Below are 26,138 nucleotides of genomic sequence, written 5' to 3'. Positions count from 1 at the left end.
CAGCCACAAAAAAATTTCAGTTCTTTTGGCATGGCCATGCAGCCTGAACAGCATGAATTTAGAACATGTATTGGGCATTGGTTGAGCATGCATGCTTGCTTTGTAATGCTAGATTTCAGGCTGCTTGCCTACATTGTGTCATAAATGTTATTGCACAGCATCTGTGGTTTATAATTTTTCAATGGCAGTTGTATGCGACAGACACACTAACTGCCCGTTATTTCTTTTTTCCATCTTGCTGTAACCCATCCCAATTTCTGCTCTATTCCACAAAACAGGCAAATTTCAAATGCAAGTACTTCCTCAGTGTGGGCACGCTGTCCATGAAGATGTTCCAGGAAAGGCAAGCAAAACATCCTTCATTTCTTAATGAGTAGTGCGCTGGGCTCTGATGTATTGATAACTTTGATTTGAACTGGAAACTCTGCAGTATTGTTGATAATTGTCACTTTTGCTCTCTTTGTTTCCAGGTAGCTGAGGCTGTGGCAACGTTTCTTGTGCGCAACAAGTTTGCCGAGCCTACGGCGAATTTTCAACAGTAAGTTATAGCACCCTTTTTCTTAATGGGTGCCAAGTGGGGAAAGATACAAAAAGCACAATAAAGTTAAAGGCACTTTCATTTAATCTATGTTTTGGTTCAGAGAAAGTCAAACCCCAGTTTAATGATAACAGATATAATGAATTTGGATATAACGAAGTAAATCTGTTTTTTTGCTGTTGTCAGCATGTAAAGAGTATATTCTTGTAATGAATATAATAAAAAAGCTAGTATTTCCATGTTGGGTGCTGCTTCATTGTAATAAGATCAACTGTACAAATCTATCATGGCTAGTTACAACGTTGAAATGGTTTAGTCCAATGCCCTTGATGTTTAGCCTTCCAGGTAGGTTGTTGGGTGGCGGCTGCTGCACAGCTCTCAGCAACTTGTCAATATGTTAAACTTTATCAGGGAGAAGATGGCATGTCTTAAGTGATCACCACAAAGTCCACGTTGGGGCCCGAAAGGAACAGACTTATCTTGCATAGTATCATGCATAGAAACTGATAATGTAACAAATAAATAAAAAAATGAAGTCTATCAATGTTTGCGACAACAAAGAAAGTCCTAAATTATGTGGATATGTTGCTCGCTGGCATTTATCATGGCAGCAGAAGCCAAGACTGCATCACTGACTGGCTTGAGCTGCTCATTGCAGCCCAGCACTCCATCAGTGTCTCACTTTTGCTGCAGTTGACGCCTTCTACTGTGGTAGGAGTTGTAGAGTTTCATACAGTAATTACAAGAAGGAACTCTGCCGCTAGTGTATACAGGAGCTGCAATTGGGCGGTTCAGCTAGCATGGGAATTATGGGAAGTACACGGATTTGCCTAAACTTCGTTCTTCTGGCTTCAAACGGCTTCGTGACTTTGTAAGCTTATAATTTTCAACAAAGTGCTGTGTGGTAACATTATTAAAGTTGGTTGACGGGAGGATTTGAACACCAGACCTCTTCTAGCACAGATTCACAATATTAAAACCATTACGCCACGGACACATGCGCCGACAAGAGCCATAGAATGCCCTTATGAATTTCTCGCAGGCTAGTTAGCGCATTGAGACGCTTGGTGTGCTTCGATTTGGCCAGCTCTGCAGGCTGCACTGCTGCAATTAGTAGTGATTGTGTGTGCTTGCAGAGTCTTCTGCACATTTAGAACAATGAAGACAGATAAAATGTAATAAACGAAGTTTCAAGAAAGTCTGAAGCCATAAGCACGAAGATCAGACAAATACATCTACTTCCCACCATTTCCAACTAGTGCAGCGCCACAGTTCCCTCTAGTAATTATTGCAGGGCACGTAAAACCCCAGAATTTCATTTAATTATTGTAGGAAACTCTCTGGCAGAAATAAGCATTATAGTTGCTGAGGTGTTTGTGGCATCTGTTTGGACTCAACCTCTCAGTTTGTCTTGCAAGTGATATCAAGCTGTTGGATAGGTGCATTCCAGAAAAAAGGCAATTGTTGAGTAGTAAGTACACAGGTGTGCAAAGAACTAGCTAGAATGAAATTTCAGGATAACTTGCCAAATGGTAGTGTGAAATACAATCCTAGCAGCTATGTGTAGCCCTTGTCAAGTTCTTGCAATCACTCCTTTTTTCCATGTATAATTGGAACTCTCTTCACTCTCTTCAGCAGTTTTGCAGCTCTTAACAATTCTTTCATTCTGGTTTGTTCTTCTTGCTATCAGTATTTCTGCATTACAGCATTATAATGTAGAATTATAACAGTATTATATCTAAGTGCCTAACATTATATACCTTTTTTTTCCCCACACTGTTGCTGTTTCAGTTTTTGTAATCAACTCTAAGTTGGGGTTAAGAATGGCCTGCAGTATAAATGAATAATTTAGTTAGTTTCATTTGCATTAGTGCATTTGTTTACTTCTATCGTGTTGTTCTGAGCTGATAATTATTATTTTCTTTTTGGTTCAGGTTCAAGCATGTTAAAAAGATATCAGTTAGGGTTCAGTTCCAACAGTGTAGAAGAACTCACTGGGCGAGTTGATGCATGTCTATGTTAGGAAGAGTTGCGCATACAAAAGGACGAATTTTGCGCTCTTTCCGTCCACTTCGTTTTTTCCTGTGTTTGTCCTTTTGTATGTGCAACTCTTCCTAACATGGTCAGTTCCAGACAAAATTTCATTCTGAGTGAGGTTTTAAGTTAATGTACTGTTTTAGTTTAGTGTGAAAGATTACTCAATGTAATAATTTTCAAATGAAAAGAAAAGTCACTTCTCCAAGTTACTTCCAAGTTAGTTCAAATGGTGTGCTCTTGTAGTCATCAGCATCATGAACAGTAATAAAAATAACAAAACATGCAGTTGTATTTTCATTTAAGCCTAGTAGTTTGTATAGTGCTACTATATTAATTGTAAGCACAGCATTATTCAATGAAGTTTGCAATTTTGTCCTCTCTTTCAAGTGACAGTGGCTCAAAATTTAATGTTCTCTCTTTCAGGACATTTCCAGCGTGCTAAATTTGACTCAAGTTGTATTGTCTTATGCAGTACTGCACAAATAAAATGTTGCGTTATGTTGGAAACATTGCTTATGTATTTTGTAGCACTTAAAGCATTTTTTAGATAAAATTTTGTGCGTGCTTTAAGCATAGTTGTTTACGATAGAACATGGGGGTTGCAAGTTTTCCGATCATGCTGCAGCTGAAAGCTTCTAGGAAATTTATTTACGTTGCAGTAGGCATGTTTCTTGTACTACTTTTACAAGTTTTTAAAAGTTTACAAGAATTGGCTTTTCTAGCAAGGCGATGTATTGCAGCTGTATGTCATCATTTAAGTATTTGTCGCCAATGAGGAAAAAGGAATCGCAGTGCAGTCACTGGTTAGTGCACTTCCGTTTCTTCAACGGCACAGACCTGGAGAGCTGCTTCACCTTTACCAGACGATTGTGCGCATCTGTTAGTTGCAAGAGAGAAATCTGGGAACTGCGCCTAGGTACTACGAAGGATCAAACGCTTTGCTTTGTTCACCCCTATCCAATGGCAACGTGAACTATGCGAGAACAAACGCTTAACTTCTGTTCAAATGGGATCATATCAGCCAATACAGAGTCCATAATGGGGAAGCGTACAAAGCAAACATTTTCACCCTTCCAATGTACCATTATTCATTGGTGTGTAGCCACTAATACGGCATCTACATAAACCTCACCGTGCTTCACGCCGGGTCACTTCGCTTCCCTTGGCAGGAACCCTATGCATCAGGCCTGCTGCTGAAGCATAGGAAACAACTGTAACAATGTGTCATTAGTCATTGGTCTGCAGCCACTAAAGTGGCATCTACCTAAACCATCACCCCCCACGCTTTGCACCGGGTCACTTCGCTCCCCTTGGCAGGAACCCTCCATTTCAGGCGTGGTGGTGAAGTGTAGGTAAAAGTGAAAGGGAGAAATGATATAACAATGCACATTAAAGAAAAACCAGGGGGAAAAAAATGCAAAACTTGAGCACAGCTGTATACATGTTTTCATTCTGCGATATATTGGCTGGTGCGGACAATCTGTCCTATGCGGTGTGTTGAAAACTGAGCGAAGTGTGGTACGACTGCTTTGCTAATCTGGAGATTGCGAGAAGAGGCACGTGGGTGACGCGTGTATGCAATTCACAGCAGCTATCGTGGACAGACCTCCCAGATGACATGCGGCACTCTGGTGCCATCTCGTAGCCATTGTCGCTGCACTGTGCTTTTCTTCTCGTGGTTTCGGCATACCGTCCTCCTCAGATCTTTCATCCCCCACTGCACTCCACGTTCGCTCTTTCATCCTTTGCTGTGCTCATTCGCTAGGTTACGCTGATGCTTGCCGCAAGAATGGGCGCCTAAGAGCTGCACTCTAAGAGCATTTTGGCACGCATTCGAACAACTGACCTCCAAATCATGAGCCGATGCTATAACCACTATGCCACGAAAGATGAACAGAAGGAGAGCTTATTCTGTTGTGCAGTCGAACCCACTTATAATGATACCAGTTTTAATGATATATCGGTTATAAGAATGAAAAGCTGCTGCACCGTCAACTTTTGTATGCTTTCTATGGGGAAATGACCGGCTTACTACAATGTCTCCATGCCACATTATCAGTTACAACGATGAGGTCTGGCTGCTGGGTGTCCATGCCGAAAGGTAATGGAATGTGAAATCCTTGAAAAGAAAAAAGAAAAAGTGAAATGTGAGTCGCTGCACGATCGCCCGCCACCCCAACTGCCGCCGTGCGCTTCTCTCCTTGAGAGATGCATGCCAGCCTTGTGCGCATCTCTCCCGTCGCCCTTCCACCCTCCGAACACAAACGGGCTGCGCTCATAGCTCTGTGCCGCAACACCCTCCGAAACACGAGTGGACCGTGCCTACTGCGCTGACAACATTGCCGGCGCTGCATGGCGCTGCTCCTAGATAGCTCGTTGGGCTCATTCTGCGCAATTCTGCTAACTGATTAAGTCGCTCGTGTTTGTCTTTGTTGCATCAACTTTGTTGCACCGAAGTCGTTCCTGGCCGCGTTGTTTCTCAGCCTCGTTTCACTTGCTGCCAAAATGGAAGATGGCTGATCCACCCGCCGATAATTGGCAATGCACAACGTTGCCGGTAAAAAGAATGTGCATTGCTATAGATTGGAGACGAAGTGCTTCTAACCAATGAGACGATCGTCCCGGACATGCTTGCCTCGGATAGCGACAGTGACGACCACGATGGCAGCGCTGACACTGTAGGGCAGGCAGCCTCAACATTGTCCCTGCGAGAGGTCCTGTAGATGATTCAGTCCCTCAAGGGCTTGTTTTCGTGAGGGACCGTCCGCTTCACTGCGTGGAGAACCTGGATGCCTTGGAGAACGATGTCGACAAGCTTCGTGTAAAGCAAGCAACGCTAACGGACATGCGGTTTTCTCATGCAAGCCAGTGGGAAGTTAGTGGTGAGATGCTCGTGGCGATCACATTGCAGTGTTTCTTCTGGATTTCTCAAGCTGAGATGCTGCTGAGGCAACCTTCCCGCATTATTTAAAAGGTGCCTTTTGGGGCCACCAAAGTGATGCCTTGGCAGAGCTCCTATGTCACTTGCTGCCCGTGACCCCTCTTTGCAGTTATAGCAGTGCCATTCTTGAATGCCGACAGCCACGGCTTGTTAACAACATGCGATCGGAGCACACAGGAAGCAGAGTTAGAGTTAAATGAGTCAACACAATCAGAAGCCGGATGGAGGGAGGTGGAGAGGAGAACTGGCGTCCCCTCCATTATAGTTTTCTCAAACAGCTATGCCATCCCCCATTTTGATTTTCTTTTCATGCAACCCGGTTATAACAATTATCTGTTATAACAATGGAATTTTCGTCGCAATTGAATATTGTTATAAGTGGGTTCGACTGTGCTTATCTGCGGTTGCATAGTGCAGCTTGGCTAGGGACAAATGGACAAAAGCATGTCGGTGCCTGTAGTACCTAGGCACAGTCCCCACATTTTTCTCTTGTAAGTCACACATGCGCACGCATGTTAGGAAAATGCGTCATATCCCCCTCGTGTCTACGCCACTGACAAAATGGAAACACACCATTGGTTGCATTCAAAACAACAGGTTGTGTTCAAATTGCACCCTCAGAGCATTCGCTCCTCTAGAGTAATGAAAGCAAATAGCACTCAAGAAAATCCGGCATATCTCCCTCATGTTTCAACAAGTTTAGGTCCACTGATTCGCCGTTACAACTAATGACCGAAAACCATATCCCTACCTTAGAAGCACGAAGAACTATGGCACAACTAAAATTTCTTTTCACGATGTACGACAAGTCGCTTGAATTTAATGGACGAACATACATTCAACCTTACCTGTCACGCGCGTCTTGATGCCGTCACGCTCACAACTTGCTCCCTTTCCGTGCACGCACTAACCTGTTTAAAAATTCATTCTTTCCTCGTACTGTTGTTCAGTGGAATGATCTACCCTCAGAAATTTTCTCTGCTGATAATTTTGAGCAGGCACTACTCATGCATTTAGCACGGTAATATGGAATGTTGTTTTTTCCCTCTTTTTTTTTCATGTTATTTTTACTATTGCCTATGCAAGTGCATTTTGTTCTGGTGTGAAGTCAGCAGAAACTCCAATTTGTATTTTGATATAACATTGACTATCCACGTGCATTTTTCTGATGGTGTGAATATCGTCCGTTACGATACAAAAAGGCGAACTTGTTCTTTTTTTTTTTTCCCCTCTTCCTTTTCCTCTTCCATATGTCTAGCACAAGAGCACATATTATTCTTGTCATAAATGACTGTTTGCAGAAATACGCCCACCTGCTTGGTCTGTATAGACTGCAGTATGTACAAATAAATAAACAAATAAATGTCTGTGCCGTTGACAAAATGGAAACGCACCACTAGTTGCATACTAAACAGGTTGCATTCAAATTGCAGCCTCAGTGCATTGGCTCCTCTGGAGTAATGAAAGCAAATAGCGCTGCATCAAAAGGCTGTGCATAACAATGCCTTCCATGAAATAGGTCAGGAAATAAGATGCAAGTACTATATATTGTTTATATAAGGCACAGTTCAACTTTGATAGACTACTGTCAAGCTCTGCATGTGCTACAGTTTTGGATGGCTTCCAAGTTTGTGGTGGTCCTCTGTTGCTAAAGCGAACAGCACTGCAAGCTTGGAGGCGATGGTTTTGGTACACTACAATTGTTGCCACTTGCCATCAGACCGGCTCAAGCTGAAGTACATGGCAAAACTGGTGTTCATTTTACTGCACTGTCAAAGGCATGGCAAGTCAAGAGCCATTACACTGTTTGGTATCAGTTCACCAGGCAATGAGATGCAATGGCAGGAACCAGACATAATTAGTGGCAAAATGTTGTGTGTATCTTACACATAACAAAAAAGATGGCTTCCATCAGGTGTTCTGCAGTGATCTTACAACTCTTGCACTTATGTGTTATTATAGGTTGTTGTGTTATCTCTTGGGAAACTCATCACCCTCCTCATGTACTGTTTAACATACACGTCATGCATATCACTAGCTGTCTTCATGCACTATTCATGTGGTCTCGCTTTGTTCTTGCGAAAGGGTGACACAAGCATGGGCAGGAAAATTTATGGTGCCTTTTATATGCTGGCAGTGGGAAAAAATTTACAGCCGCCATCATGTCTAACCCAAACACGAATTAAGCACCTTTATGCTTCTACAGAGCGTGCTGGAGATATCTAGTTGGGGTGCCTTGTATGGGTGCGAGCCTAATGCGTCTTCCTTCCAGAGCATTTTGTTTGCTTCTCAAAAGGGGCCCTGAAGCGCTTTTCTGACTCTAGAATGTTCCTCAGTATCAAAGGATGTTGTTTTGCAGATATCACGCCGCAAACATTTTTTGAATCCTTCAACTATAAGGAGTTATTGCGCCAGCACCTGGCTTTCCCTCTCTTTTCGTCTCCACTAGTGCACTGGAAACTACACAGCAGAGAAGCCAAGAGAGCAAAGCCCTGGCCAAAAGTTGAGTGTTGCGGCTGCGAAAGGGCTCGTCACAGCACTTCGTGGTGGCCACAATGCAATGATGAAATGATTTTCCTGCCCTTGATCGCAGACATAGTTATTTTTCATCTATTTAACTAAAAATTACCAATTATGTATTACTGAGAATGCTTTCACGATCACAAAATCAGCCAATAGTATGAGTGGGCCAGCTGCTCTGATAATGGCATTGCAGAAGTAGAGCGAACGATTTTTTGCCATGTTTGACACGAGATTGTAAATTTCCTGCTGCATGTAGTGCAGTAATATATTTGGCTCATGTGTTCACAGCAACCTCTATCACAGATCGGCACCATTTTCTTACTATGGTTAAAAGGTGTCTCAGGGCCCCTTTAAAGCCCACATTTGTTAAAGTTAAACTGTTGTAGATGTGTTTTCATTGTTCGGGTTAAGTCGGAGTAGCTGCACATTCATGTGGTACATACATACTGTACATACATACTGTACTTTCGGCCAAAGAGGTAAATGGACCACGGCTTAGGTGGCCGGAGTGACTGCGGGGCCACACCACGGTGCTGCTATCTCACTCTGCATAGTGTTCCTGTATGTGCTCCCACAGGGAGCAGAGTTGCACATAGATCTGGCATTATGTTCCAACTATGCAGCGAAGCCACTCCTCATGCGTGCAGGAGGCAAATGTTGCATGGTGTTCCATTTGCATTTTTGATTGCGAGCTACATGCGGCAATTGTTTGCAAGAGCTGAGCAAGATAGCACTTTTTAATGCAGGGTACGCTCGAACCATCGGAGTAGCCGGAGGAGGGGAGTAGGGTTCCAACCCCCAAAATGTCTAGTGTATGTGTATATATATATATATATATATATATATATATATATACACACACACAAACACAGCCTCTAAAGAGCATATAGGGAGTACGATCCCCGTTGAACCTCCAATATAAAATCCTGACTACGCTCGTGGCTTGAATAGCTCAAAAGCTTGTGTGCAAACACGAATCACCTTGCAACAAAAAGTGCTGCAATGTTCTTCAGCATGCATATGAAGTTTTCTCATAGAGGCCGGAAGGCAAGAAGAAATGTTTTAAGGGATGTTTAAAGAAAACTTCATACACATAAGGTGGACAATTATGTGTGCGCATTTTGACTGCCGAAGCCAGCTGATTAATGATTGTCGCCAAGCGAACTATCGTGCTTGCAGTTCTGTTGGTGACCCTTAACAGAGTGTCATTTATCACTAACCGTCATGCAGAGCAGCTGCATGTTTTCGATATATGCACTGCAGACACATACATTTAAACACATTTGAAATGTTCACAGGCGTGAATTTTATGCAAAGCTTATTTTTGCGATTCATTCATACAGCAGACTAAACAGCTGCTTCGTAGCAGTAAATCTGCAATTGGAAAAGGTTCAAAATGCAGGAGCTTCTAGATCAAATTTATTTGATACAAGGGAATAGATCAATGTCTGCTGGCAGCAGGGCAAGAGTGCTGGTTCTTGCAGCCTTAAGGTGGGGAGGGGGGGGGCAGAATTCAGAGCAACTGAAAAGGCAACAAGCTATTAGCAATAACAACAGGTTATCTTATTGCACTAATCACATCAAGATGGCAAACTTGCAAAGTAATTATTGGCACATTGCAGACTGTAATATGAGAACACGTTTATCTTGATCTCTTAATACTACTCAGGTCAATTTGCTATAACACAGCGCTTGTTAAACATACAGGCAGAATTTTACATTGCTCATGTGGACCAAGGCCGATCTAACAAGCAAGATAACGCAGGCAGTAAATGCTGAATATGTCACAGCTGTCTCATAAGCGGGAGTGCGCGAGGTTTCTGCTTACTGCAATAAAATGAACACTAGCACATCAATCAATGTTACAAGAAAATTACTGCCCCACCAAAAAATCAAATAAGAAACAGAGGAGAGAAAAACCAGGGTGCAACGGGCAAATTGTATCTGCTAGTATTTACTCTGTTTTGAATGCACTGTTCTAGACCTGCGTATTCAGAACAATCGTACAAGCAACATGGCTAATTGGGCGAGTTTGTAAGGTAACATTCTTGGCATACATGTGCAGTGCAACACGGACATGTCATTCATTCTTTGTCTCGCGTCTCTGTCGCGCTGCACATATACGCCAAAAATCGTACAAGTGAACAACCTCTCATGCCAGGCGTAGGCATCTCAGCGTTAACAGGGGTGTTACTCGAGATAAAAGTTGCTTTCAGGCGAATGCACCTCGCATATTCTGGTCCCTTTTGGAGCCAGCCAGTCTCGGCCTATACTCAGTAGCCATACCAGTCGCCAACACACATCTGTCCGTCTGCACGGCGCCGCGTAAAAAGCTTTGCTACCTACCATGCAGTTTGTGCGGTTTGGTGTGCTGCACCCCGTCATACTGAAATACAAGTGTCAATATGATGTGTTTTGTGTCACTTCACCAAGGTCCCTTACTTAATATTGTCGAATACCGTAGCTGCAACCTACAGCCGATGAATGTAACGCACGCTCAACGTGCAATAACCCGCTGATTGTAACGTCAATGACACTGGCGGAAATGACAAGTCAGCGTCGTGCCCGTAAAGATGGCTTTGCAGTGGCAAAGTTGAACATTTTACAACATTTTACACCACATGATAGCGCTCAGCGAATAGCGGTGCTAGTGCCCCTGGAAAAGTTATCGCAACTCTGCTCCCTGTGGGAACATATACAGGAACACTAAGGAGCAGGGCCTCGCCGGGTTGGGAGCGAACAAATCAGAGCGCGAGCCGGGTGAGAGGTGAGGAGAGGGGTATAGGTGTATAGGAGCAGGTGTTCTGCCAGCGCACGCTCTTTCACACCCTGGGTCAGAGTTGCCAGCTTTGACGCTTTGTCACCAAACTGGCTACCTTTAGAGGCTCCTGGCGACCAAAAATCGGGCTTAGCGACTTGGGTACTTTCTGGCTACTTTTGGCGGTGGTAATGGATATCATTGGCAGTAGTGAGGTCAGAAGGACTGGTTAAGCTTATACAGTGCTTACAAGTGGCCACATCTCTGCTTTAGAGGACTTCCGGATAAAAAGCAGTATGAAGTAGGATTCCTAATCCATAAGGACATAGCGGGCAACATTGACAAATTCTACAGCATTAATGAGAGGATAGCAGTAGACGTAATAAAACAAAATAGGAGGTATAGAATAAAGGTAGTACAAGTCTACGCTCCAACCTCCAGTCACGATGATGATGATGAAATAGATCAGTTTTATGAAGATGTTGAATTAGCGATGAGAAAAGTACAAACTCGGTATACTGTAGTAATGGGCGACTTCAGTGCAGAAGTGGGGAAAAAGCAGGCTGGTGAACAAGCAATTGGCAACTACGGCATGGATTCTATAAACAATCAAGGAGAGATGTTGGTAGAATTCACAGAAAGGAATGAGCTGCGAATAATGAACCCCTTCTTCAGGAAGCTTAGGAACAAAAAGTGGATGTGGAAAAGCCCTAATGATGAAACAAGAAATGAAATTGATTTCATACTTTCGGCCGATCCCAGCATAGTTCAGGATGTATAGGGTAAAGTGCAGTGATCATAGGTTAGTGAGGGATACGATTCACCTCAATTTGAAGAGAGAAAGAGTAAAATTGATCAGGCGGAAGCAGGTCAAGCTAGACACAGTAAGGGTAAAAGCAGACCAATTCAGGTTGGCACTTGCAAACAAATATGCAGCCTTAGAACAGAGAGATGAAGATGACATAGAGGTAATGAATGAAACCGTGACTACTAGGCTGGCTTCAGAAGCAACAATTGAAGTGGGAGGTAAGGCGCGAAGGCAACCAGTAGGTAAGCTCTCCCAAGTAACAAAGGACCTAATAAAATGACAAGGAATGAAAGTGTCCAACTCAAAAGATGAGATTGAATTCACGAAACTGTCAAAACTGATCAACAAGGAGAGGATACAGGATATTCGAAATTATAATGTGAGAAAGACTGAGAAAGCAGTAAAACATGGACACAGCATAAAATCAGTGAGAAGGAAACTTGGCATAGGACAAACCAATATGTACGCACTGAAAAATAAGCAGGGTATCAGAAATCTCGAAGATATAGTAAAAGCAGCCGAAGAATTCTATACTGACTTGTACAGTACCCAGAGCAGCCACGATACCTTCATTCGAAGGAGTAATGAACAGGTTACAGATCCTTCTATAACTAGTGATGAAGTTAGAATGGCCTTGCAAGACATGAAATTGGGGAAACATGGCAGGAAAAGATGGAATAACAGTCTATTTAATCGAAGATGGAGGAGACATAATGCTTGGAAAACTGGCAGCCCTTAATACGAACTGTCTACAGACTTCAAGGGTCCCAGAGAACTGTAAGAATACCAACATTATACTAATCGACAAAAAGAGATGTTAACAAATTGATATAGGCCCATTAGATTACTTCCAGTATTCTATAAAATATGCACCAAGATAGTCTCCAATAGAATAAGGGCAACACTGCAATACATGGCAACAACACAAGGAGACACAATCTCTCCCATGCTATTCACTGCATGCTTGGAAGAAGTATTCACGCTATTAAACTGGGATGGTTTAGGAGTAAGGATTGACAGCGAATACCTTGGCAACCTTCGGTTTGCCGATGACATTGTTCTATTCAGCAACACTGCAGACGAGTTACAACAAATGATTGAGGACCTTAACAGGGAGAGCGTAAGAGTGGGTTTGAAGATTAATATGCAGAAGACAAAGATAATGATAAATAACTGGGTAAGGGAACAAGAGTTCAGGATCACAAGTCAGCCTGTCAAGTCTGTGAAGGAGTATGTTTACCTAGGTCAACTAATCTCGGGGAACCCTGACCATGAGAAGGAAATTCACAGAATAAAAATGGGTTGGATCACATACGGCAGACATTGTGAGCTCCTGACTGGAAGCTTACCATTATCATTCAAAAGGAAGGTATACATTCAGTTCATTTTACCGGTGCTGACGTATGGGGCAGAGACTTGCGAGACTGACAAAGAAGCTTGAGAACAAGTTAAGGACCACGCAAAGAACAATGGAACAAAGAATGTTGGGCGTAATGTTAAGAGACAGAAAGAGAGCGGTATGGATCAGAGAAAACAAGGATAGCCGATATTCTAATCGATATTAAGAGAAAAAAAATAGAGCTGAGCAGGTCATGTAATGCGTAGGTTAGATAACCGGTGAACCATTAAGGTGTCAGAATGGGTTCCAAGAGAAGGGAAGCGCAGTCGAGGCCTGCAGAAGACTAGTTGGGGTGATGAAATTAATAAATTCGCAGGCGCTAGTTGGAATCAGTTGTCACAGGACAGGGTTAATTGGAGATTGCATGGAGAGGCCTTCATCCTGCAGTGGACATAAAATAGGCTGATGATGAATTGGTATAGGTAGAGTCCAAATCACACTGGCCCCCGACCTCCCCTCGAAGTAACAGCCCCAAACGCCAGATCTTGAAGGCCATGCTTTTGTGTCTTGCAAGCTCTAGAAGCAAATTCAGGAGCTGAATGTATGTCAGAGCCGCCATATGACCAGTGGGCCTATTTGACTTATCTTAGGTTGTCCAGGAGTGGTCCAAGATGTTTCATATACAACGCTCGGCTGAAATCAACGTTTCGGGCAGTCAGGGACTGTCATGGATGGATCATTCAACAGCCCCAAGCAGCTCCTTCTGAAGCTCCTTCTGAGTAATAGTAATTACCGAATCTTAAAGGAAATGCTTTTGCACCCTTTGTGCAACGGAAGCAGTAGATGGTGTCCAGATATCACCCCCAGTAACAGTTACCTTGAATCACGAAGACCATGGTTCTTGGTGCCAGAAATGACTGCAACAACCGAAAACATGGAGGAAGGAAACTGAGGAGAGGCCCTACCCCCTCCGCGCGCTAGGAGAAAAATGTGGAGGAAATGACGTAGTAGGTTCTCCTTTGTTTTGCTGTTTTTTATTTCTTTGCTGTAGTGGCCCCGCCTTTCGGGCCACAATGGCGGCTTTGTTATTGTTCTGTGCGCTCACACGTGTTGCTCCGTAGGTTTCGTACCGTGGCAAAGGCGCCGTGCGGGCAGGTTTGCGTTGGTCTCAGTGTTTTGTTGCTCTGCGTTATCTGGACCGTGCTCTACCGGATGTTGCTGTGGCCAGGTGGGACAGGAGGAACTAAAGTTCGTGAAAGGAACGCGCATGCAACGCTGTACGCAATGTACCGCGCCACGGCAATGGCAACGGACGAAGGAGGAGGAGGAGAAGGAGAAACATTTATTTTTAAAAAAAAGAAAGGATAAGCAGGTGTCTTTCTGCTTGTGCGGGAGGCGCCCTTAGTCCAGGGCTCCTGCGGCTCTTGCTGTCTCCCGGGCCCGTCGCACCAGTTGGTGCTGGTTACGAGGGTCCGAACTAGTCAGCACGGCTTCCCACTGCTTGGGTGTGGGGTTGGGTACTTGCGGGGCCGCCTTCACGTTGGGGCACGCCCATGTGGTGTGATATAGGGAGGCGTAATCATTACAAAGGGGACATTTGTATGAATATAGTGTAGGGGTGGACCACCGGAAAATCCCAGAAAAAAAAAAAAAAAAACAACAACCGTGTGTTGAGAAAATTGCACAAACAGGCCTGGAGTGCGGCCTGATCCCGGTGACCAGAACCGGTAACGCTCTCTCTCACCAGAGCAGGATTGGCCACCCTGGTGCAGTACTTGGCCACAACCTCCTATATGAACACAACAATCAAACCCCGGCCCTTAGTCCCCTGCAGCTGCGAAGCAACTGACCACGGCGGCGGTCAGACCTACGACGCTGCAGAGGGTGCTAAGAATGCCTGGCTCCGGACAGGCCGCCATTGGAATATGAACCTGGCAACGTTTAACGCTAGAACGTTATCTAGTGAGGCGAGTCTAGCAGTGCTATTGGAGGAATTAGAGGGCAGTAAATGGGATATAATAGGGCTCAGTGAAGTTAGGAGGCCAAAAGAAGCATATACAGTGCTAAAAAGCGGGCACGTCCTGTGCTACCGGGGCTTAGCAGAGAGACGAGAACTAGGAGTCGGATTCCCGATTAATAAGAACATAGCTGGTAACATACAGGAATTCTATAGCATTAACGAGAGGGTGGCATGTCTTGTTGTGAAACTTAATAAGAGGTACAAAATGAAGGTTGTACAGGTCTACGCCCCTACATCTAGTCATGATGACCAGGAAGTCGAAAGCTTCTATGAAGACGTGGAATCGGCGATGGGTAAAGTCAAAACAAAATACAGTATACTGATGGGCGATTTCAATGCCAGAGTAGGCAAGAAGCAGGCCGGAGACAAGTCAGTGGGGGAATATGGCATAGGCTCTAGGAATAGCAGAGGAGAGTTATTAGTAGAGTTTGCAGAACAGAATAATATGCGGATAATGAATACCTTTTTCCGCAAGCGGGTTAGCCGAAAGTGGACGTGGAGGAGCCCGAATGGTGAGACTAGAAATGAAATCGACTTTATACTCTGCGCGAACTCTGGCATCATACAAGATGTAGACGTGCTCGGCAAGGTGCGCTGCAGTGACCATAGGATGGTAAGAACTCAAATTAGCCTTGACTTGAGGAGGCAACGGAAGAAACTGGTACATAAGAAACCAATCAATGAGTTAGCGGTAAGAGGGAAACTAGAGGAATTCCGGATCAAGCTACAGAACAGGTATTCGGCTTTAACCCAGGAAGAGGACCATAGTGTTGAAGCAATGAACGACAATCTTATGGGCATCATTAAGGAGTGCGCAATAGAAGTCGGTGGTAACGCCGTTAAACAGGAAACCAGTAAGCTATCGCAGGAGACGAAAGATCTGATCAAGAAACGCCAATGTATGAAAGCCTCTAACCCTACAGCTAGAATAGAACTGGCAGAACTTTCTAAGTTAATCAACAGGCGTAAGACAGCGGACATAAGGAACTATAATATGGATAGAATTGAACAGGCTCTCAGGAACGGAGGAAGCCTAAAAGCAGTAAAGAAGAAACTAGGAATAGGCAAGAATCAGATGTGTGCGTTAAGAGACAAAGCCGGCAATATCGTTACTAATATGGATGAGATAGTTCAAGTGGCTGAAGAGTTTTATAGAGATTTATACAGTACCAGTAACACCCACGACGATAAGGTGAGATAGAATAGTCTAGAGAAACTTGAAACCCCCAAGTAACACCGGAAGAGGTAAAGAACGCCTTGGGAGCTATGCAAAGGGGGAAGGCAGCTGGGGAGGATCAGGTAACAGCAGATTTGTTGAAGGATGGTGGGAACACTGTCCTAGAAAGGTTGGCCGCCCTATATACACAATGCCTCATGACCTCGAACGTACCGGAATCTTGGAAGAACGCTAACATAATCCTAATCCATAAGAAAGGGGACGCCAAAGACTTGAAAAATTATAGACCGATCAGCTTACTGTCCGTTGCCTACAAAGTATTTACTAAGGTAATCGCAAATAGAATCAGGAATACCTTAGACTTCTGTCAACCAAAGGACCAGGCAGGATTCCGTAAAGGCTACCCAACAATAGACCATATTCACACTATCAATCAGGTGATAGAGAAATGTGCGGAATATAACCAACCCTTATATATAGCCTTCATTGATTACGAAAAAGCATTTGATTCAGTCGAAACCTCAGCAGTCATGGAAGCACTACGGAATCAGGGTGTAGATGAGCCATATGTAAAGATACTGGAAGCTATCTATAGCGGTTCCACAGCCACCGTAATCCTCCACAAAGAAAGCAACAAAATCCCAATAAAGAAAGGCGTCAGACAGGGAGATACGATATCTCCAATGCTATTCACAGCGTGTTTACAGGAGGTATTGAGAGACCTGGAGTGGGAAGAATTGGGGATAAAAGTTGATGGAGAATACCTTAGCAACTTGCGATTTGCTGATGATATTGCCTTGCTTAGTAACTCAGGAGACCAATTGCAATGCATGCTCACTGATCTGGAGAGGCAAAGCAGAAGGGTGGGTCTGAAAATTAATCTACAGAAAACTAAAGTAATGTTTAACAGTCTCGGAAGAGAGCAGCAGTTTACGATAGGTAGCGAGGCACTGGAAGTGGTAAGGGAATACATCTACTTAGGGCAGGTAGTGACCACGGATCCGGATCATGAGACTGAAATAACCAGAAGAATAAGAATGGGCTGGGGTGCGTTTGGCAGGCATTCTCAAATCATGAACAGCAGGTTGCCACTATCCCTCAAGAGGAAAGTGTATAACAGCTGTGTCTTACCAGTACTCACCTACGGGGCAGAAACCTGGAGGCTTACGAAAAGGGTTCTGCTGAAATTGAGGACGACGCAACGAGCCATGGAAAGAAGAATGATAGGTGTAACGTTAAGGGATAAGAAAAGAGCAGATTGGGTGAGGGAACAAACGCGGGTAAATGACATCTTAGTTGAAATCAAGAAAAAGAAATGGGCATGGGCCGGACATGTAATGAGGAGGGAAGATAACCGATGGTCATTAAGGGTTACGGACTGGATTCCAAGGGAAGGAAAGCGTAGTAGGGGGCGGCAGAAAGTTAGGTGGGCGGATGACATTAAGACGTTTGCAGGGACAATATGGCCACAATTAGTACATGACCGGGGTAGTTGGAGAAGTATGGGAGAGGCCTTTGCCCTGCAGTGGGCGTAACTAGGCTGATGATGATGATGATGAGTGTAGGGTGGATTGCGTGTAGTCTGCTTAAATGTGGGTATGTATTGGTTTGTAGTTGTCTCCATGTTACGGCGTCTTCACGTGAGAGGGTCTTGTGTGGAGGTGGGTATTGTCGTCTGTTCAATCTGTGGTGTTGTAGTATGGCGTTGTATTGTAACGGTACGGGCTCCATGGATGCGTCCGTATCCCTCTCTTGTGGCGCCCGGGAGGCATGAGCTCGGGCTACAGCGTGCGCACGCTGATTTCCACGGAGGGACTCGTGTCCCGGAGTCCACACTATTTCAACGTCCGGGAATGCGGAGGCCTGTTTGAGGAGTCGGTGGGCGATTGAAGATATTCAACCTCTCGCGTAGCTACGGCAAGCTGCCTGGGAGTCGGTAATAATTGTGATGTACTCGTTGGTCAGACTAGAGGTGATGGCCAAGGCGATGGCTGTCTCCTCCGCTACGAGGGCGCTGGCAGTGCGGACAGTCATCGAGACCACCTCTTGTAGGTTATAGTCGACAACGCTGGCCGTCATGGCTGCTTTTTGGGGGTACTGCGCGGCATCTGTGTATAGTGTGGTGGGGAGACTGCCATATCTTGTCTGTAGAGCTTTTGCGCGAGCTTGGCGACGATCGGCATGATGTTCCGGGTGCATGCTTCTGGGAATAGGGGCTACCTTGATGTGCTCTCAGAAGTTGGGGGCCAGATGGATTGCTTGTTCGTGCATGGCCTTTGCTGTGTGTGGGGTAGCCTAGGCGCGCTAGGACTGTTCTTCCTGTTGGTGTGAGGGCTACTCGTTCTCGTTGGCTTGTGAGGTGGGCGTCTATAATTTCTCTTATAGTATTATGGACTCCTAGGGCTTCAAGCTTGAGTGGCGCTGTTGCCGGGGGTAGGCCGAGCGCTTGCTTGTAGGCTTTCCGAAGAAGTACGTCTAATTGATCTATCTCCTTGGAAGAATATCCGCGGGAAATGTTGCCCTCTTTGGCGGAATCATGCTAACGTGCTAACGATTGTTTAGTGTTGCTGCGGAACGCGCAGGTCCGAGCAGCACGGTTGCGCGCGGTCGCAGCGCGGCGTGCTTTCGCGAGAAATGTAAACAAGAGAGGAGAGCTGGCCCGATAGGCGGAGCAACGCCATGAGCAACGCCAACTTCCGGCTTCACTTTCGCTTCAGTTCGCGTTGCTCATGGCGTTGCTCCGCCTATCGGGCCAGCCACGGAGGAAGGAAACTAAGGAGAGGCCCTGACGTCACTCTTTGTGAAGATAAAGTGAAGCCGGAAGTTGGCGTTGCTCATGGCGTTGCTCCGCCTATCGGGCCAGCTCTCCTCTCTTGTTTACTTTTCTCGCGAAAGCACGCCGCGCTGCGACTGCGCGCAACCGTGCTGCTCGGACCCGCGCGCTCCGCAGCAATACTAAACAATCGTTAGCACGTTAGCATGATTCCGCGAAAAAGGGCAAAATTTACCGCGGGTATTCCTTCGTCCGTAGCCATTGCTTTGGCGCGGTACATTGCGTACAGCGTTGCATGCGCGTTCATTTCACGAATTTTGGTTCCTCCTGTCCCACCTGGCCACAGCAACATCTGGGAGAGCACGGTCCAGATAACGCGGCGCAACAAAACACGAAGACCAACGCAAACCTGCCCGCACGACGCCTTTGCCACGGTACGAAACCTACGGAGCAACACGTGTGAGCGCACAGAACCAAAACAAAGCCGCCATTGTGGTCCGAAAAGCGTGACCGCTACGGCAAAAAAAACAAAAAATCAGCAAAAAAAGAGGAGGGCGTACTACGTCACTTCCCCCACACTATTCTCCTAGCGCGCGGAGGGGGTAGGCTACCCTAGTAGGGCCTCCTCAGTTTCCTTCCTCCATGACCTATCATTATTATCATCATCATCATCGGTTTTAATCGCGAGCAGTATGGAGGAGGTGCTGAAGTGAGCGTAGCAAGTACGGCGAGCCGCCCTCTGCTGTCTGCAGGTCTGCGGTTGTGCACTACGAATGTCGAGATGGTTGGCTCTGCTTGCGACAAATTTGAATTGGATTAACTGTAGCGGACACGGGTCCGCGATAGCTGACTGTGGTTATCCCTGTCAGTCGAGTGCTGAGAGTGTGCCGCCGTCGTCTGCACAACAGCGCGCGCACGGCTGGCTGCCTGCTGCTGTAAAGCGTAAACATCCTGATGCAACTCACGTTTTTGCTGCAGCATAAGTGGCAGCAATGTCAAAAAATGCTAAGGATAAGGAGAAGCCCCTAGAGAGGTTCAAGTCGTTGTTCGGACTTGGCAAAGCGTCTTTGCCAGCGGTGCCGCGGCTGGAAGAGCACGCCATCGACCTCGAAGTATTAAAGGTGGGCCGACTGCGCGTAGTCTCCGGTAGCTCGGAGTTCATGGCTTGCATGCGCAGGAACTGGGCAAGGACTGTCCCGTGGCTCAACGCCTAAAGGTCATCAGGGATCTCACGGAAGTGGTGCGCACCCGGAGACTAGCCCAGGTAACTAGCGGCTAAAACCAGTCGGGCTGTTCGTGCTGTGTTCCTGGAATACAGACTTCACGAACTTACGAACTATCTGTGTTATACTGGGGCTAATTGTTGCATGAAAATATGTGAGCATCGTTTTGTCATGCTTATTACAAACATTCTTGGGATACTGGCGCTGCATTCTAAATGTATGTACTTGGTGCGTGCGGGCTTTTCGAGGCTTTCCGACGATAGTAATATACTAATAATATATATGACGTTGCTGTTGGAGCTATAGGCTGCAGTGAAACTTATTTCGTCACAAAACCCCTTAAACACGTGACATTTTGTGTCACGTACAAAAATGGTAAATGTGCTGTGTGGGCTGGGCACACTTGCAAAACAGTAGCTTTGGTGCTGACTTTTGTATATATTGTATGGTGGAAAGGGCCTACATCTGTGTGCAGACGCAACAGCAGAAAGAAATACTGTCAGGCACACAAGTGACCACAATGGATGTTTAAGTTTAAGGCAATGTCTCTTGTTTCAAACGCAATCCACAGAATTAAAAGCTACCCGCCGTGGTTGCTCAGTGGCTATGGTGTTGGGCTGCTGAGCACGAGGTCGCGGGATCGAACCCCGGCCACGGCGGCCACATTTCGATGGGGGCGAAATGCGAAAACACCTGTGTACTTAGATTTAGGTGCACGTTAAAGAACCCCAGGTGGTCGAAATTTCCGGAGTCCTCCACTACGGTGTGTTTCATAATCAGAAAGTGGTTTTGGCACGTAAAACCCCATAAATTTTTTTTAGAATTAAAAGCCAACTCACATGCGCTAGGCACTTTTCTTGCTGTCATTGTATTAAGGAATACACACCTCTTTTCTCGTAGGAAGACTGACGATCTCGTAGGAAGACTGACGATAGAATTGCCCAGTTCATTATTTGCCGTAGTTGTATTTATGTTGTTTTACATCTCACATACCTGCGTTTGATATAGTAGGTAACCTGGCAATGTGAGGCCATGAGTGCCCCTATGTCATGCCTGTTTTTGTGACTGGCGAAGTACTCCGAAGGCTTTAGGCAATTCGATCCTTATGCATGACTTGTTTCATGTTTTGACAGGGAGGGGCAGAGAGCCTGTATAGCCTGACTTGTGACCTGCTGCACCCAGCTCACGGCACTGAGGTGCGCCATGCAGTGCTCAACTTCTACTGCACCTTGGTTCGAGCCCAGGCAAGTATTTTAAAACATTACAGTGGTTTACTCCACATATTTCTGACATGTTATGTTTTTAATGTGACAGTAATTGCCTCCCGATTGCAAGGAGAGAAAACCATGTAACGACAATATCATGCCTTTGTCAGGCAGTAGCTTGGGCTTGTGTCAGTAGAGGTAGAACCACTTCAGAGGCACTAACAATTGCCACAGCTGTAGAATGATGAACTCTTGCTTGATGCCGAAGCCCTTGATAGTGCATCTTCTTCATGGCTGCATGTGACCTTGCTTTGGATGAGGGCACCCTCTGCTCTACAGTATATTGCTAAATAGAACAGGTAGGGGTTGCTCTCAAGAAAAAAAAGATTCCTGCTGTAGCACTGATTATTTTGACTATTGATTGACTTACGTTAGTTTTTTCACTTTTGCGTGGAGGTAGCATCCATTATGTATAATGAACAATTGGAAGAGGCACAGAGAGGCCCGATTTCTGTTATTGACAACCATATAAAGCGAACAGATAATAAATCCAAGGAAAGCATTGGGGAAAATAATTTCCCCTATGCTTTTCCTGGCTTCATTATCTCTTGGCTTCATATGGTTGCGACAAAAAAAAAAAAAAAAAATTGACACCCTCGGTTCCTCTTCTTGTCATTCATTGCATAGCGAGGGTCTCGACCCCGGAAGATTTGATGCCTTCAGGTAGCATACAAGGGTTTATTGGTCAGCAGCCTACTTCTATAAAAAATTCACATCTATGCCACGCCAGTCGTCAAAAAGATGTGCTACATCCGCCATAATGGCCATGAGTGGCACTGGCTAACACTCCCAGGCTTAGCTCTTATACACATACATAAATACCAAGAATGTGGACGTGGGAACAGTTGTCGATGTAGCTCAATAGGTATAGCGACGCATGTATCATGCGGAGGGTGTGGGTTCGGAACCCATCGGCGGCAAGTTGTTTTTTCGTGCACTTCGATTTCCCTGTGCCTTATCATTTCTGCACTTCAATTAAGAAACAGCAAATAATTTCCCCAAGCTTCCCTTGGGTTTATTATCTGTTGACTTCATTATGTATAATGACATTCATTAATTTATGTGCTGATATCTGCTGTCTATTCTGTCATTACATGGGGCATCTATTCAACATGAACTGAAGTGTACTCTCGTGCACAGTTATCCTTTGCCAATTTCTCTGGATAAGCCAATCAATGCACACTGATGGTCAGGGCTTGAGAAGGTGTAGGTGTTGCTTGCTCTTTGGCAGCATATTAGATAAAAATGTACCTCCATGTATACTCTGAAATGTCTTGGGAGGAGCTTCAGCATGAAAAATGCATAGAGAACTTATGCTGCATCCTGGTTTTTACCTGTAGCTGCCGACTACCTATGAACGCAGAGGCAGATGCACTTCAGGACAATGTGTATGCACATGCCATTTACTATTGCCTCCTCTTCCTTCTGCTCCTTGCATTCCATGTCCCCACTTTATCCTTTGTAAGACAATGTCTTACTGTTGGGGATGGAGGGTTTCTGTATGAGATGTGCAACGGATAATCTTGGAAGGTTAGGGGAACTGCCTTCTATGGTTGACCTTCTTGGTGGCACACAACCTTGATGTTTGCAATAGAAACCGAGGAAGCTTGGAACGAAAAAACCAGTCAAAAACACAAAGGACAAGAGGAGAGGTTCACACAACAACGACTGGAAAACTATCAACTGAGGTTTATTAGAATCGGTGTAGTCCCAGCAAGGCCAGCAGTGCATGCGCAACTGCATCATCGCTAATCACATAGCATGAAAAGACAAGAAACGCTTCTATCGTGACCGACCTATAAATTCAAATTCTTTTTCAAGTAAGCGCACCGAGCTTGTACTAACGCAGTCATCACCTAATAAACTGATGTAGTACGCTTCCAAGATTTCTCGCTCTTCTTTGCCCTTGCCCCTACCAAGAATCGTCACATTGCTAAACAAAGGGTAACAACCACACTCATTGCAATGGTGAGGCAAGTTTGCACCGTTATCTGACCCCAGGGAGGAGTGGTGCTCACGCAGGTGGTCATTAATACATCGACCGGTTTGGCCTATGTAAAATCTTCTCCTCTTGTCCTCTCCTCTTGTCCTTTGTGTTTTTGACTGGTTTTTTCGTTCCAAGTATGTACCAACTGGCCCAGATTTCAACCCTCCTGCCGAGGAAGCTCTTTGTAAGTTGTATCGGGATGATTTGTTCTCTGATACACCTCCAAACTGCCTTTTGCATTTCTGTGTATGCTTACTGTGAACAGGACTGTTTCATGGCAGTTGTTTAAAGCTGAACTTCTGTAGTGTTGTGTCTTTGTTTTATGTCTGTATGAACTACGAAGAGCAGGTACAGGATGTCTGTATGGGAGAAACGTTTTGATTCCACATCAGATACTTCCTCCTTCCCCTTGGTAACCATGTCCCAGCTTTCACCATGCTTGGGTGCTACAATGTCTTGAAGCTCTTTCACCATGCTAATGAAACTTTTTGTTCGTGAACTGTGTGTGACCCACGTCTTCATGGGAAGGGAACAAGTGATTCACTTAGCCTTCTGTGGTACAGATTCCCCTCAGAATCTGCAAGCACTAGAACTGGGGATGGGGTGTAGTGTGACAACACTCCTTGAACAGGAGATCCCTTAAAACCCTTTCCTAATTCATTTCAGCCTACACTCTTAAACAAATGTACACCTTTTGGGTCATATCTTGCCACACAACAATAATCGTCATCTGTCTTGCTTGCATTTCTTTTCTTGCAAACGTTGCGCTTGCTACTTTCCCATCGGGAATGCTCTGTCGTGCTGATAACGTGCATGCCGTTCGTGACTTGGAAGTACCGGGCTCACACCGTTAAAGGGACACTAAAGTGAAAAATGATTTCTTCTGCATCAGTAAATTACCGTTCTACAACACCAAAAACACCACTCTTACAACGATAAGAGTGGCTTACAACGTTTGGTAAGCCAGAAAAAGCGCAAGAACAAAATACGGGTGGCGACGCCTACTTAAGTTTCCGCACCTGGGGGCTGTGACGTCTTGGATTTTGATGGCATCGTCTAGGGCCTACTAATTATATATAGCGGTACAAATTGATTACGTTGTGCTCTAAAGGAACCAAATATTAAACATGGCAAGTTTCGGGAACCTTTACTCAGCTAACATGGCCCAAATGCGAAGACATACTTTGGAATCCCTGACGTCACACTGACGTACTGGCGCTGGGGTTTCGGCGCGAAATTCAAATACTGATACTTGGACCTTCATTTTCTCATCTAATAATCAAAAAATTTTTTTGAAATGACTGCCTGCAGGGCTCTCAAACAATGCTTCATTAGTCTAAACTGATTTATTGTTTTGCTTTAGTGTCCCTTTAAAGAAAGGAAATACCGTTACAAGCCAGATGATGATTATTGTTGTGTGGCAAGATACGACCCAAAAGGTGCAATTTTTCTTGAGAGTGTACTTCTCTTTTCTGTGAGCTGTCTTCCCTGCACTTGCTGATATTGGCTGTTTGTGCACCATGGCAGGCTCATTGTTAATGAAACACTGGGGCACTTCCTCTTTGTGTGATTGCGACCTCTATTTGAAATATTTCTTGAAGCTTGGAGAGACCAAATACAAGTGCTTCTCGCTTTGTTGGGAGGAACCTTTCCTTCATTCTCAACTTATCATTGACTAAATAATAAAAGTGTGAGAATTGCTTCAATCCTTTAGCTAGCCTAGTCTGGGCTCCATCTTGCATTAGCCAGATTTGCGTCCTCTTCATCAGTGCATTAAATTAATAAATTGCCGATAAATTTTCAGTGGGACTAAATCAACATCACCTAAGCCACTTCCATACCACAGTGAGAGGGAAAAATAAACTCTTTGATTATGTCTGGTGATGCTGCTTGAAACTTTTCTGCCCATCTCTATGTGCTTGATGTTTTTGTACAACTTTTTTTTTGCAGATGTGCTTCTTTACTTGCCCCACATTTGTTAGTTCTGCTGTTTATTTACTGTTTTGGCGGGGATGTTCTGACAAAGTTCTTTTGATGATTCTTGTCCTGTCATTTGTACGAGCTCCACCTTGACTTGTATAACTTAATGTGTATGCTTGTTAATGTACTAGGCTCTCCTAATGCTTGCAAGAACATTCTAGCCAAGCAAGACGGAGCCTAATTTCTGAAGTTCTATTAATATTCATATATGCTAGTACATACAGTATTTATGTGTTACCCTCAAGCTATCAAGCATAGCAATGGCAGTGGTTACTGAGTATAGTTACAAAAATAAAAGCAGCAATTACGACAACATATTGATGCATGACAAAAAAGCTCCCAACTATACAATAGTAGCTGTAGTTAATTTACAGGTACCAGAAAATACAGAGTGTAATTGTTAAGTGCTTGTAGCATGAAATTTCACCTAGTCATACAATGTTTATGTCTGACAAAAAATTTGGTTTTCATTAACAAAACGATGTGTAGGGACTTTTATAGTAGTGACTCATGTAAAGCACAATGTCTTTTCTTAAAATCTTGATTGGCCAAAGGTCTTAAGCAGGACTGACCTGCAGCAACCTGGTGACATCACAAACACTGGCATGATTGTTATACACTATATCAGGGTGTCTACCAACTGGGAAAACCTGGAATTTTCTGGAAATACTCAGGGAATTTGTGCTTCTATCAGGGAAAATTAGCTGTAACTTTATTGAAAGGGAATGAAAGTCGTGTTAATGCTGGCTCCAGTAACAGAGGAATCGCA

The 26,138-nt window shown here is 44.7% G+C and overlaps 2 protein-coding genes across 9 annotated transcripts in view; both read left to right on the top strand.

Moving 5' to 3' along the window:
* Positions 1–3,082, top strand: part of LOC126535988 (protein phosphatase methylesterase 1) — a 47,804-nt gene extending 44,722 nt beyond the window's left edge. For all 3 annotated transcript variants that reach the window (XM_072287742.1, XM_072287743.1, XM_072287744.1), the window contains exons 14-16: positions 279–343; positions 471–538; positions 2,999–3,082. In XM_072287742.1, the coding sequence (XP_072143843.1) occupies positions 279–343; positions 471–538; positions 2,999–3,017 (152 nt within the window). In that variant the 3' untranslated portion in view covers positions 3,018–3,082. The remainder of the gene's footprint in view (positions 1–278; positions 344–470; positions 539–2,998) is intronic.
* Positions 3,083–19,143: 16,061 nt separating this feature from the next.
* gig (TSC complex subunit tuberin) overlaps positions 19,144–26,138 on the top strand; it is a 134,246-nt gene continuing 127,251 nt past the window's right edge. For 2 of the 6 annotated variants that reach the window (XM_072287741.1, XM_055073386.2), the window contains exons 1-4: positions 19,144–20,035; positions 20,092–20,178; positions 21,271–21,381; positions 25,340–25,366. In XM_072287741.1, coding sequence (XP_072143842.1) covers positions 19,907–20,035; positions 20,092–20,178; positions 21,271–21,381; positions 25,340–25,366 — 354 coding nt within the window. In that variant the 5' untranslated portion in view covers positions 19,144–19,906. The remainder of the gene's footprint in view (positions 20,036–20,091; positions 20,179–21,270; positions 21,382–25,339; positions 25,367–26,138) is intronic. The other 4 variants (XM_055073387.2, XM_055073382.2, XM_055073383.2 and 1 more) reach the window with 4 other exon arrangements.

The sequence above is a fragment of the Dermacentor andersoni genome, chromosome 4 (genome assembly GCF_023375885.2).
Source record: "Dermacentor andersoni chromosome 4, qqDerAnde1_hic_scaffold, whole genome shotgun sequence".
In the NCBI taxonomy this organism is placed as follows: domain Eukaryota; kingdom Metazoa; phylum Arthropoda; class Arachnida; order Ixodida; family Ixodidae; genus Dermacentor; species Dermacentor andersoni.
This window is presented reverse-complemented; position numbering and strand designations above follow the sequence as displayed.